General features: G+C 46.3%; 1 protein-coding gene across 1 annotated transcript in view; it reads right to left on the bottom strand.

Moving 5' to 3' along the window:
• LOC134603635 (alpha-2,8-sialyltransferase 8F-like) overlaps positions 1 to 14015 on the bottom strand; it is an 89329-nt gene that overhangs the window by 18214 nt on the left and 57100 nt on the right. Inside the window, exon 4 of the mRNA XM_063449784.1 lies at positions 1752 to 1896. Coding sequence (XP_063305854.1) covers positions 1752 to 1896 — 145 coding nt within the window. The remainder of the gene's footprint in view (positions 1 to 1751; positions 1897 to 14015) is intronic.

Below are 14015 nucleotides of genomic sequence, written 5' to 3'. Positions count from 1 at the left end.
GCAAGTGAGGAGCACTCCGCCCTCCGCGCAGGAGCTTGAAAAGTGCTTACGTTGCTTGGAGCAAATATTCAGTGAAGCAGTTTGCAGTATAGGGATGTCACAGAACCCCAATCCAACACGGACTAAAAAGGGGGATATGGAGACCCTGTGACGGACCGCCTGGCACCCAGACTTTGTACCTCCATCAAGCTCACTTCCTAGCTATCACTGGGACACCTCCTAGCCGCCGCAGATTGGCTGGGGTCTCTTTGTCGCTTCCCGCCCTGGAACAGGATCCTGGGTACAGCTTCGAGTGATTAATCTCTCCTGCAGAGAATATAGCTGATCCACCCAAACACTAGCGCAGACTGAGTGAAGGGTGCAAAGCAACTGCTTTATTATGGCCAAGTTGCCTGCTTATATACACGGCTCTCAGCAAAAAATACAATGCAAGCCCCTCACAAAGATCTCTGTGCCTGGGAGATAATTGCGTTAAAGACCGGTAAGCTAATCAACTCCCAGGAACAGAGAGGCAAACAAAGATTTAAAACAGAAAACTATCCCAAAACGTCATAAAAATATACAATAACCCCACAAATAATACATCCCCAAATATCCCTGATCTGTGCCCCCAAGTTTATCATATAGCGCTCAGATCCATGCAGTGTAGGGGAAATTCCACCCTGTTAAAGTTCTGATGGGCTGCATACGTGGTCCTATGCCCAAAACAGTTCCAGGGCCTTTGGTGCTTTTGCCGGTCATTTTCGGGAGCTCCTGCAGCCACATTATGGGGTGCTCCATCTGGCTCTCAGGTAGCATTTATTCCCCTTATTCTCAGGCACCTTCCCTCCAAAAAGCGCTCTCCTTTCAGTTTGCAAAGTGGTTCAAAACCCCGGACCAAGTTGTCCGGGAACCGCACGGTCACCTCATGCGGAAAACAGTTCCATAACAAGCTAAATACCGCTGAGGACCATTTATGGGTTTGGTTTATGTGAACGGGGTCAGGGAGCTAGCGTTTGGTTCCATTCGAATGAACCAGGGGCACCCAGGGAAAGCTGCTAATGGACTGACTGGGAGATACCCTAAAATGCTCTAGAACAGTCAGGGTGCTCCTTGGCCAGCCTAGGCACTCGATCGAGAGCTATCCAGGGATATATAATGTGTGGGGGTACTGTCCAAAGAAAGGAGGTTTTGGGGGATGTATTGAACCTTTTTTCTCTGTTTGAGAAGGCTGATTAGCTGGGGATGATGCAACCAAGAGCTCATACAGAGTGGTGTTAGGGTGGGACTGTTGTAAAGTCCAATGCATTGCATGGAGGACCCCCTGGGTTGGGAAGTCACATTTCTGTTCTGTGTATAAATAGCGTGTGTGTGTGTGTGTAGTGCTGTATTGTGTAAGTTGTGTAAGTGCAGTGCTGTATTGCATTATTATGAGATAACAGCTAGGGCAATCTGATAGAGTGATAGAGATAGGGCAAGTTGAGATAGGGATAGGGTAGGTTGAGATAGGGATAGGGCAAGTCAAACAGGAAATATGAAAGGCTACGAGGAACATATGGTGGGATGAGACTGCATTAGGACAAGCTGAGATCGGAATAGAGCAATCGGAGATAGGGATAGGGTAGGCTGAGGTCCGGGATAGGACAAGCCAAGCAGGAGAAAGGAAAGGCTAAGAGTGACAAATGGTTGAGAGAGGGTAGGGCAGCCTGATGGGATAGGTCCCCCCGTAGGAGGGGAGTAAAGACATAGAAGGGGTAGATTTTTACACATACCTTGGGAAGCATTTCATGAATGCTTTTTGTCACCTCAACACGTTTATCCCTGTTGGTTCCATAAGTTATATAATCTCCAATGTGAGTGTTAGCTTGTGTGACCAGAAGATTAATGCCGGCATTGCAACAAGTGTGAAGCTCTGATCTGTAATTATATAGCACCATCAATTATTAAAGGAGACCTGTCACTTCCCAGCATTTTAATATTATGTTTACTTATTCCTATATTTAACAATCATGTATTTCTCAAGTATGAAAAATAAAATTAAATGTATAAATCCACAGCTCTTTCTAGTGTAACTGGGCGTCTCCATCTTAGCTCCCTGTCAATCATTGTTATAAGCTCCGCCCTTTACACCTGGCAGTCAGTATAGAGAGAGCCACCTCCATCTTAGCTCCCTGTCAATCATTGTTATAAACTCCGCCCTTTACACCTGGCAGTCAGTATAGAGAGCCACCTCCATCTTAGCTCCCTGTCAATCATTGTTATAAGCTCCGCCCTTTACACCTGGCAGTCAGTATAGAGAGAGCCGCCTCCATCTTAGCTCCCTGTCAATCATTGTTATAAGCTCTGCCCTTTACACCTGGCAGTCAGTATAGAGAGAGCCACCTCCATCTTAGCTCCCTGTCATTCATTGTTATAAGCTCCTCCCTTTACACCTGGCAGTCAGTATAGAGAGAGACACCTCCCTCTTAGCTCCCTGTCAGTCATTGTTATAAGCTCCTCCCTTTACACATGTCAGTCAACATAGAGAGAGCCGCCTCCATCTTAGCTCCCTGTCAATCATTGTTATAAGCTCCGCCCTTTACACCTGGCAGTCAGTATAGAGAGAGCCGCCTCCATCTTAGCTCCCTGTCAATCATTGTTATAAGCTCCGCCCTTTACACCTGGCAGTCAGTATAGAGAGAGCCACCCCCATCTTAGCTCCCTGTCATTCATTGTTATAAGCTCCTCCCTTTACACCTGGCAGTCAGTATAGAGAGCGACACCTCCATCTTAGCTCCCTGTCAATCATTGTTATAAGCTCCGCCCTTTACACCTGGCAGTCAGTATAGAGAGAGCCACCTTCATCTTAGCTCCCTGTCAATCATTGTTATAAGCTCCGCCCTTTACACCTGGCCGTCAGTATATAGAGAGCCACCTCCATCTTAGCTCCCTGTCAATCATTGTTATAAGCTCCGCCCATTACACCTGGCAGTCAGTATATAGAGAGCCACCTCCATCTTAGCTCCCTGTCAATCATTGTTATAAGCTCCGCCCTTTACACCTGGCAGTCAGTATAGAGAGAGCCGCCTCCATCTTAGCTCCCTGTCAATCATAGTTATAAGCTCCGCCCTTTACACCTGGCAGTCAGTATAGAGAGCCACCTCCATCTTTGCTCCCTGTCAATTATTGTTATAAGCTCCGCCCCTTACACCTGGCAGTCAGTATAGAGAGAGCCACCTCCATCTTAGCTCCCTGTCAATCATTGTTATAAGCTCCGCCCTTTACACCTGGCAGTCAGTATAGAGAGCCGCCTCCATCTTAGCTCCATGTCAATCATTGTTATAAGCTCTGCCCTTCACACCTGGCAGTCAGTATAGAGAGCCACCTCCCTCTTAGCTCCCTGTCAGTCATTGTTATAAGCTCCGCCCTTTACACCTGGCAGTCAGTATAGAGAGAGCCACCCCCATCTTAGCTCCCTGTCATTCATTGTTATAAGCTCCTCCCTTTACACCTGGCAGTCAGTATAGAGAGAGCCACCTCCATCTTAGCTCCCTGTCATTCATTGTTATAAGCTCCGCCCTTTACACCTGGCAGTCAGTATAGAGAGAGCCACCTTCATCTTAGCTCCCTGTCAATCATTGTTATAAGCTCCGCCCTTTACACCTGGCAGTCAGTATATAGAGAGCCACCTCCATCTTAGCTCCCTGTCAATCATTGTTATAAGCTCCGCCCTTTACACCTGGCAGTCAGTATAGAGAGCCACCTCCATCTTTGCTCCCTGTCAATCATTGTTATAAGCTCCGCCCCTTACACCTGGCAGTCAGTATAGAGAGAGCCACCTCCATCTTAGCTCCCTGTCAATCATTGTTATAAGCTCCGCCCTTTACACCTGGCAGTCAGTATAGAGAGCCGCCTCCATCTTAGCTCCCTGTCAATCATTGTTATAAGCTCCACCCTTTACACCTGGCAGTCAGTATAGAGAGAGCCACCCCCATCTTAGCTCCCTGTCAATCATTGTTATAAGCTCCACCCTTTACACCTGGCAGTCAGTATAGAGAGAGCCACCTCCATCTTAGCTCCCTGTCAGTCATTGTTATAAGCTCTGCCCTTTACACCTGGCAGTCAGTATAGAGAGCCACCTCCATCTTAGCTCCCTGTCAATCATTGTTATAAGCTCCGCCCTTTACACCTGGCAGTCAGTATAGAGAGAGCCGCCTCCATCTTAGCTCCCTGTCAATCATTGTTATAAGCTCCGCCCATTACACCTGGCAGTCAGTATAGAGAGTGCCACCTCCATCTTAGCTCCCTGTCAATCATTGTTATAAGCTCCGCCCTTTACACCTGGCAGTCAGTATAGAGACCACCTCCATCTTAGCTCCCTGTCAATCATTGTTATAAGCTCCTTTAGTGTATTAGCATGTTATATATTCACAAATGGCTCTCAGACATTGTAGTAAAATAGAACTTCTCTTTACTTCAGTACACACACATAATGACATAACACCAAAGAGACTAAACACAACAGAACAAGTGCATAACTTCACTATGCTGCCATCTACTGGAAGGTGGACTGCATAATCCTCAATACATAACAGATCCTCCCTTTACAACTGGCAGTCAGTATAGAGAGAGCCGCCTCCATCTTAGCTCCCTGTCAGTCATTGTTATAAGCTCCTCCCTTTACACCTGGCAGTCAGTATAGAGAGAGCCGCCTCCATCTTAGCTCCCTGTCAATCATTGTTATAAGCTCCTCCCTTTACACCTGGCAGTCAGTATAGAGAGAGCCACCTCCATCTTAGCTCTCTGTCAATCATAGTTATAAGCTCCTCCCTTTACACCTGGCAGTCAGTGTAGAGAGAGCCGCCTCCATCTTAGCTCCCTGTCAATCATTGTTATAAGCTCCTCCCTTTACACCTGGCAGTCAGTATAGAGAGAGCCACCTCCATCTTAGCTCTCTGTCAATCATAGTTATAAGCTCCGCCTTTTACACCTGGCAGTCAGTATAGAGAGAGCCACCTCCATCTTAGCTCTCTGTCATTCATAGTTATAAGCTCCTCCCTTTACACCTGGCAGTCAGTATAGAGAGAGCCACCTCCATCTTAGCTCCCTGTCAATCATTGTTATAAGCTCCTCCCTTTACACCTGGCAGTCAGTATAGAGAGAGCCACCTCCATCTTAGCTCCCTGTCAATCATTGTTATAAGCTCCTCCCTTTACACCTGGCAGTCAGTATAGAGAGAGCCACCTCCATCTTAGCTCTCTGTCAATCATAGTTATAAGCTCCGCCCATTACACCTGGCAGTCAGTATAGAGAGAGTCGCCTCCATCTTAGCTCCCTGTCAATCATTGTTATAAGCTCCTCCCTTTACACCTGGCAGTCAGTATAGAGAGAGCCGCCTCCATCTTAGCTCCCTGTCAATCATTGTTATAAGCTCCTCCCTTTACACCTGGCAGTCAGTATAGAGAGAGCCACCTCCATCTTAGCTCTCTGTCAATCATAGTTATAAGCTCCGCCCATTACACCTGGCAGTCAGTATAGAGAGAGTCGCCTCCATCTTAGCTCTCTGTCAATCATAGTTATAAGCTCCGCCCATTACACCTGGCAGTCAGTATAGAGAGAGTCGCCTCCATCTTAGCTCCCTGTCAATCATTGTTATAAGCTCCTCCCTTTACAACTGGCAGTCAGTATAGAGAGAGCCGCCTCCATCTTAGCTCCCTGTCAATCATTGTTATAAGCTCCTCCCTTTACACCTGGCAGTCAGTATAGAGAGAGCCGCCTCCATCTTAGCTCCCTGTCAATCATTGTTATAAGCTCCTCCCTTTACACCTGGCAGTCAGTATAGAGAGAGCCACCTCCATCTTAGCTCTCTGTCAATCATTGTTATAAGCTCCGCCCTTTACAACTGGCAGTCAGTATAGAGAGAGCCACCTCCATCTTAGCTCCCTGTCAATCATTGTTATAAGCTCCTCCCTTTACACCTGGCAGTCAGTATAGAGAGAGCCACCTCCATCTTAGCTCCCTGTCAATCATTGTTATAAGCTCCGCCCTTTACACCTGGCAGTCAGCATAGAGAGAGCCACCTCCATCTTAGCTCCCTGTCAATCATTGTTATAAGCTCCTCCCTTTACACCTGGCAGTTAGTATAGAGAGAGCCACCTCCATCTTAGCTCCCTGTCAATCATTGTTATAAGCTCCTCCCTTTACACCTGGCAATTAGTATAGAGAGAGCCACCTCCATCTTAGCTCCCTGTCAATCATTGTTATAAGCTCCTCCCTTTACACGTCAGTCAGTATAGAGCCACCTCCATCTTAGCTCCCTGTCAATCATTGTTATAAGCTCCGCCCTTTACACCTGGCAGTCAGTATAGAGAGAGCCACCTCCATCTTAGCTCCCTGTCAATCATTGTTATAAGCTCCTCCCCTTTACACCTGGCAGTCAGTATAGAGAGAGCCACCTCCATCTTAGCTCCCTGTCAATCATTGTTATAAGCTCCGCCCTTTACACCTGGCAGTCAGTATAGAGAGAGCCACCTCCATCTTAGCTCCCTGTCAATCATTGTTATAAGCTCCACCCTTTATACCTGTCAGTCAGCACAGAGAGAGGCAGAGAGGAGGAGAAATGAATCAATGTTTAAATGTCATCTCTTCATTTGCAATGTGTGCCCTGGTTGACTTGTTTGAACGGGATTGTGATATATTTTACTATCATCTCATGAAAAAGGTTAACACAAGTTATAGGGGTTTTTCAATTTTGTATTCCAGAAAAGTGACCGTCTCGCTTTACTTTCCCATTTATTTAACAGGTTGGTCAAATGGTGTATGGTCTTGTTGACACAACCCTCTACTCATTGGTTCCGCTCCTCCCCCAGCTAAATATTGTATATTAGTCCCAATCCCCTCCACCCACTCTACCATTTCATAAATATCTTACTTTGTTTATTTTTAATTTTAATTCTGTATTTTTTTTTACTTCACACAAGAGTAAAATATAGACATTGAGGCATTTTGTCATTAAGAGTAATGGCATGACATCCATCATGTTCGGATGAAAGAGTATGCAGAGTAGGGGAAAAAAGTGCATCCTATGACAGTAATAAAACATGCCGGGTGAGTGTTTTATGATTATTGAATGGAATGGACATCTTGGTCTAAAAGAGAAGTGTCCCACAGTGCACCAGGATACATTTTGGGAAACCCAAATATTGTCTGTTCTGGTAGTCATGTCATGACCTTGGCAGAGGATGGATTCAGCATTGATCGGGGTGTAAAGTCCTGTATCTTTGATCAAGGTTTGATAGGTCATTCCCAGCTTCTACCAGCAGCTCAAGAATGCCTAGATTATGCAGTTGTTCTGAAAAAACCTGATACGTATCCGCTTTGAAGGTAGCCCCCTGTGCTGTGAAGAGAAAAGCTCTTTGTGGCCTTGTTCTGTAAGTAACATCTCTTTTGCTCGCAGGAGTTGTAGCAATAGTTGTTCAGCGCCAATTGATGGTATTCCTAGTGAGATCAGGGAAGAGCTATAGTGTAGTACCTTAGAACTGTATTGAAATTTTGCCCCTCACAAAAAAAATTGAAACTGGGCTTTTTCTTGCAACGATTGTAATTGAACAATGAGGTCCTGAGAAGCAGAGGAAGTTGCTCCCGCTCGCTTAAGTAAGTGAAATCAACTATCGAGTTTGATCACCTTGGCTTGTTTGGGGGCGGTAAGTAGGTCCAGAGGAACCACCAAACGAACTGTGGTAAATCGCGTCAGGCACTCCCCGGAACTTTAGGGCAATCATGTCAGGCCTGCGATCTTCCAGGGCATCTTCTCTACTTGCAGTACCCATCTGTAGCTACTGGAAGTCTTCCAGTTTTTATTCAACCACTGATAGCCTGATGTCATGGGTGCTGTGTGAGGCCTGTGTTATCTTCATGGATGCGCCCTCTATAGCCTTCTTGTATGCTGTCGCTATATTGCAGCATAGCTCAGCTAGCATTGCCTTTAGTACGGTTGTGGTAACCAGGTCTCAGTCCTCAGTCAAAGGAGGACTGTCTTGGCTGTATGGAGAGCAAACAAATGGGATGCAAGAGAATACTGAGAACGGGCAGCAGCTGAAATAGCCTGGTGGGTACCCGCTCAGTTCCCAAGATGATTTTTGCTCATCTTGTGCCATTACAGAGAGAACATCTCTGAAACATATCAGACTGGTCCCACCCATACGGGCAGTCCAGATCCGAAATGCCAGCAAGTTCCCTCTGCATGAGAGACACAGCAACCCCAGACTATCGTTTCAGCCTTGTTAGGCATCATCAGTGAGGCATAGCTGATATCTCCCTAGGCACCGTGAGATATCTCCCTAGGCACGTCTGAATTACCCTTTAAACTTGTGGAGAGTAAAAATATGGCTGTATGATGCCCCTTTACCCATGTCACAGGAGAAATCTTCAGAGGAGAATGAAGAGCCTTCCTCAGGGAGCATCATATCGTCCCATGCGGCCATCTGAATGTCAGAACAAGTCTCCGATATCTTGGCTCGGGGGACTCTTATCAGCTTTGGGTTTCTTGTTTTTTCTACCCATGTTGTATCCACCTGTCAATAGGGAGTTGACTGCCTGAGTTGCCACCACATATCATCCAAAAACTTTAGGATACCGCTGATAACAGCCTATTAAATTATAATACCGTATATACTCGAGTATAAGCCGAACCGAATATAAGCCGAGGCCCCTAATTTTACCCCAAAAAACTGGGAAAACTTATTGACTCGAGTATAAGACTAGGGTGGGAAATGCAGCAGCTACTGGTAAATTTCTAAATAAAATTAGATCCTAAAAAAATTATATTAACTGAATATTTATTTACAGTGTGTGTATATAATGAATGCAGTGTGTATATGAATGCAGTGTGTGTGTATGCAGTGTGTGTATGAGTGCAGTGTGTATATAATGAATGGAGTGCAGTGTGTGTGTATGAGTGCAGTGTGTGTATAATGAATGCAGTGTGTGTATGAGTGCAGTGTGTATGCAGTGTGTATGTATGAGTGCAGTGTGTGTATATGAGTGCAGTGTGTGAGTGCAGTGTGTGTGAGTGCAGTGTGTGTGTGTATGAATGCAGTGTGTATATAATGAATGCAGTGCAGTGTGTGTATGAGTGCAGTGTATGAATGCAGTGTGTGTGTATGAGTGCAGTGTATAATGAATGCAGTGCAGTGTGTGTATATGAGTGCAGTGTGTATATGAGTGCAGTGTGTATATGAGTGCAGTGTGTATATGAGTGCAGTGTGTATATGAGTGAAGTGTGTGAGTGCAGTGTGTGTGAGTGCAGTGTGTATGAATGCAGTGTGTATATAATGAATGCAGTGCAGTGTGTGTATGAATGCAGTGTGTGTATGTGTGAGTGCAGTGTGTGTGTGCAGTGTGTGTGTGAGTGCAGAGCATTGGTGGGGGGTGGGCTTTTTATTAATTATTATTTAATTATTATTTTAATATTTTTTTTAATGTTATTCTATTTTTTTAGGTAATAATTTTTTTTATTTTATTATTAATTGTATTTTTTTTATGTTATTATTATTTTAATATTTTTTTTTCTTATTATTATTTGTTTTATTATTAATAATTTTATTTTTTCGTCCCCCCTCCCTGCCTGTTAGCTGGCCAGGGAGGGGGGCTCTCACTCCCTGGTGGTCCAGTGGATGGGGCTGTAGGAGGGGGCTGTCAGGAAGCTATAACTTACCTTCACAGCAGCTCCTGTCAGCTCCCTTCTCTCTTCTCCGGTGCGTGCAGCTCCCAGGTCAGCTCCCTCTGCAACTCTCGCGGCCGCGCGGAGCGTTGCCACGGTAACCCGTGGCAACGCTCTGACCCCGCGGCTCTCGCGAGAGTTGCAGAGGGAGCTGACCTGGGAGCTGCACGCACCGGAGAAGAGAGAAGGGAGCTGACATGAGCTGCTGTGAAGGTAAGTTACAGCTTCCTGACAGCCCCCGGTCCTTGTCTGTATTATGGCAATGAAAATTGCCATAATACAGACAACTGACTCGAGTATAAGACGAGTGGGGTTTTTTCAGCACAAAAAATGTGCTGAAAAACTCGTCTTATACTCGAGTATATACGGTAATAAGTCTGACATGCTGTTAATTGCTGGCATTATAAAGCACCATAATAACGATACAGGTCATATTTCGAATCTAATCTAAAACTCCGATAATCTCGGATTTCTAAATGACTTTATCTCTGCCTCTCCCACTCTCTCACCATCTCTGTTTGTGTGGACTTTGAGCTTGGTTATATAGTTATACAGATTTATATATGGTTATATAGATTACTTTATCGAACACGTAACCATGGGACCGCTAGACCGCTGTAAATTATAAACCGTGTGAACTCTAGACTGTTAATTATAAACTGTGCAACCTCTAAATGTGCAAAAATACTTTGAGTCTGTTAATCAGAGTATCCTTTCTAGTGATCTTCAAGCACACCGATTCAATGTCATTTTATCTGGGGTCTAACTAGTCTTGCAAAGTGTCAAGAACCTGGCTGGGTCCGAATCTGCAGGTGGCGCCACTAAGTGTCGACTCTCCGGAAACAGAAACCATGAGACTAATTCACCCTTCCCTTTACGTTATGTTTTTGATGAGTACAAAGCAAAGCACAGTCATAAATATATAGTGAGGGCAACTGACATGTACGTAGTGGGCATTGGATAGCATTCCCCTCATCCCCCCATAAAAACCATAACTTACCCCTTCAAATAACGACAGACAACTTCTTGGAGAAAACAGGCCACAGCATTTGTTAACATCACCAAATACTGTATAACTCCTCAAACATATAACATAATAAATTAACAAACACTTTTTATACAGTCATACAGTAATCAAGAAAGCGTCCTTGCCAATCTAACTTCCCCAAGGCTCTCACCTCCCCCCTCGGCATAATAAAACCTCTTCCTTTTCTCCACCAGCCGGTTTTCCGCTCGGTGGGGCCCAACCATAATGCTCCCCACCGGTCGACTTGGGGTCACGTCCAACCTGGTACCTCCTCCAGGTTCACCATAAGAGACAGGGGGAGGATGAGACCCGGCCATTATCCCCATTTTCATCTAATCTACCATCCCTTTTTTGGCAAGGACATGCCCCGCCTTGCTGTGACAACCTCCCGGGCCCAAAGCAGCAAAGGGAGTGTGGGCAGGAAACTTTTTGCTGGCCCGGCTCCTAAGTGGCACTGAGGTCAGTCTGCTTTGTCACCACCAACATCTCACACTCCCACACGTAGCACATAGCCAATTATGCACCATCCATCCCACACTCATACATGTAGAATATAGCCAATCATGCATCATCCACCCCACACTCATACATGTGCCCCTGTCCGCTAAGCTGTGCACTCTCCTTGGGGCCTTGTGCAGTGTGCATAGTAAATTATAGAGCCTCCAGTAACATACAGGGTGTACTGGGATATTACAGAGCTCCCAGTAATGTGCAAGGTATACTGGGATATTACAGAGCCCCAAGTAATATCCAGGATGCACTGGGATATCACAGAGCCCCAAGTAATGTGCAGCGTGTACTGGGATATTACCTAGCCCCCAGTAATGTGCAGCATGTACTGGGATATCACAGAGCTCCCAGTAATGTGCAGTGTATACTGGAATATTACAGAGCCCCCGGTAATGTGCTTAGTGTACAGGGACATTACAGAGCTCCCAGTAACATGCAGGATATACTGGGATATTCCAGAGCACCCAGTAATGTGCAGGGTGTAATGGGATATTACAAAGGCCCCCCGTAACATGCAAGATGTACTGGGATATTACAGAGCCCCCAGTCATGTGCAGGGTGTACTGGGATATTACAGAGCCCCCAGTAATGTGCAGCGTGTACTGGGATATTACAGAGCCCTCAGTATTATGCAGTGTGTACTGGGATATAACAGAGCCCCCAGTAATGTGCAGGATGAACTGGGATGTTACAAAGCTTACCCAGATATTGCCCAGGGCCGACGCTCGGGTCCCTCTGTTCCAAGAGAAGGTGACAGATACCAGGTATATTGTTCTTCTAGCGGGAGTTCTCAGGAACGGGACGATAGAGGGCACAATACATACAGGCACGGCCTGTCAGGACTCTGGACGTGAGGGGGGGAGCTTGCCTTTTAGCCCCATTCAGACGATAGGGAGGCCAGGGAACGAACGGACGGCCTACCCTGGATGTTTTCTGTTTCTAGGTCTCCGGGCAGTTTCCCCCGTGAGACTACAAGATGTGGAACCATGGTGCCAGGACAATGACACTCGAGATGCAGCCTCAGGGCCTTTGGCGGCCAAAGGTTTGGATGGGGAGTCTGCTACAAACCATACTTCTGGTGCTCTTTTTGAAGGTCTTGAAGTGTGGGTTCGGGTAAGGGTGTGAATTTTTGTCAGGTTTGGGTGCCTAGATCTGAGTGCCAGGGGGCAGGTCCGGTGGGTGTTCTGGTAGTGGTGGAGAGTGCAGCATGTGATACAGTTGCGCCATCGGATGACATGGGGTACGAGAGTGATGATCTGATTGGGGGAGTCCCGGAGGGGCGCGCCAAAATGTACACGTTTCTTTAGCTGGACCTTTGGGATTTCACCTCAAGCCTGAAGTAAAGGAAATAATTTGGAAAGGGGAATTTGTGGAGATCTCTGCGCTTCTCCCTTTGGATGAGTACATTGATCTCAAAGATGAGGACAAAAAGGACAGTAAGAAGGAGAAGGAAGAGAAGAAGAGATGTGTGGCAAAACTAGCTACTTCTTTGTATAAGAGACTGAGTTGGTTCGACTATTTCTACTTCACTGTAGCGGAGTGCAATATTAGAATCCACGATCTCCGCTGGTATAACAGGTAAATCCACAGTCAGCGCTGAAAAGTAAGGCAATATCCCCAATAACACAGTTAGGGACTACATGGGGGACTTAACATTTGGAGCTTTTCTCCCATCAGGCACTGCTGCACTCCTACCAAAATATACCGTTAAGTGGATTATCCCTCCGTGCAGCAGAACCGGCATTCTACATTAAAATCCACAATTTCACCAATATTCGTGCTATTCCGACGAACGGACGTTCGGTAGATAGCTGGGGTCTGAGTGCATCTTTCGTGTGAATGCCGCTCAGATCCCAGCTGAAATAACCGAACGCCGCTCGAAATACAGTTATTATTTGAATTCGTCTGAAAGTACCGAATACCAATGGGGAAACATAATAGGGGAATACCGGAGCTCCCGAACGGTCTGGAAGTGCAGCGGTGTTCGTGTCGTCGAGCAGCCATTTTTAGTTCCACACGCTCGACGACAAAACACCGCTGGGGAAACAAAGAATCCAAGATGGCCGACCGCCGCGTGGTCGGTAGCCGAACGACGGCCACTTAGGAATATACTCAATTGCCGATTGCAACATTGTTGCAACCGGTTAACGAGCGCCACACACCTCTTAATGGGTGGTCTATCTGGGGGGCCCATATTAATTTCACGAACAGCCCGGATAGTCGCTGTTCGTGAAACGAAGTACATGAATGCTAGCGGCTTACGGCTGCTAGCATACGAATTACAATAGGCACGGAATACACAGCAGAGGCATATTTTACACAGCATACAATACAGACAACCTTATGCAAATAAAGTCCAGTGTTCCAGAAGTGGCTAGGTTTGCCACAATGCTCCCCCAGAACCAAGCCGGCATACACAGTCTGATCCCAATGGATCGGCTTGGGGATGTCCGGGGGAGTACTCACAGATCACTTTTCAAGTTCAGTTTGTCTGGACAACCCGTCGGCGTTACCATTTTGCTTTCCTGGCCGGTAGTGAATAGTAAAGTCAAAGGGCTGCAGCGCCAAGCTCCAGCGCAGCAGCCTGGCATTGTCCCCAGCCACACGGTTCAGCCACACCAACGGGTTGTGATCTGTGAGTAGGGAAAAAGGTTGTCCATACAAATACGGCTGTAACTTTTTAAGGGCCCACACCACAGCCAGGCATTCTTTCTCAATGGCGGCGTAGCTTACTTCACGGGGCAACAACTTTCGGCTCAAGTAAGCTACGGGATGTTCTCCGCCATCTGCTCCCACTTG

Source organism: Pelobates fuscus, chromosome 3, assembly GCF_036172605.1.
Source record: "Pelobates fuscus isolate aPelFus1 chromosome 3, aPelFus1.pri, whole genome shotgun sequence".
NCBI lineage: Eukaryota > Metazoa > Chordata > Amphibia > Anura > Pelobatidae > Pelobates > Pelobates fuscus.
This window is presented reverse-complemented; position numbering and strand designations above follow the sequence as displayed.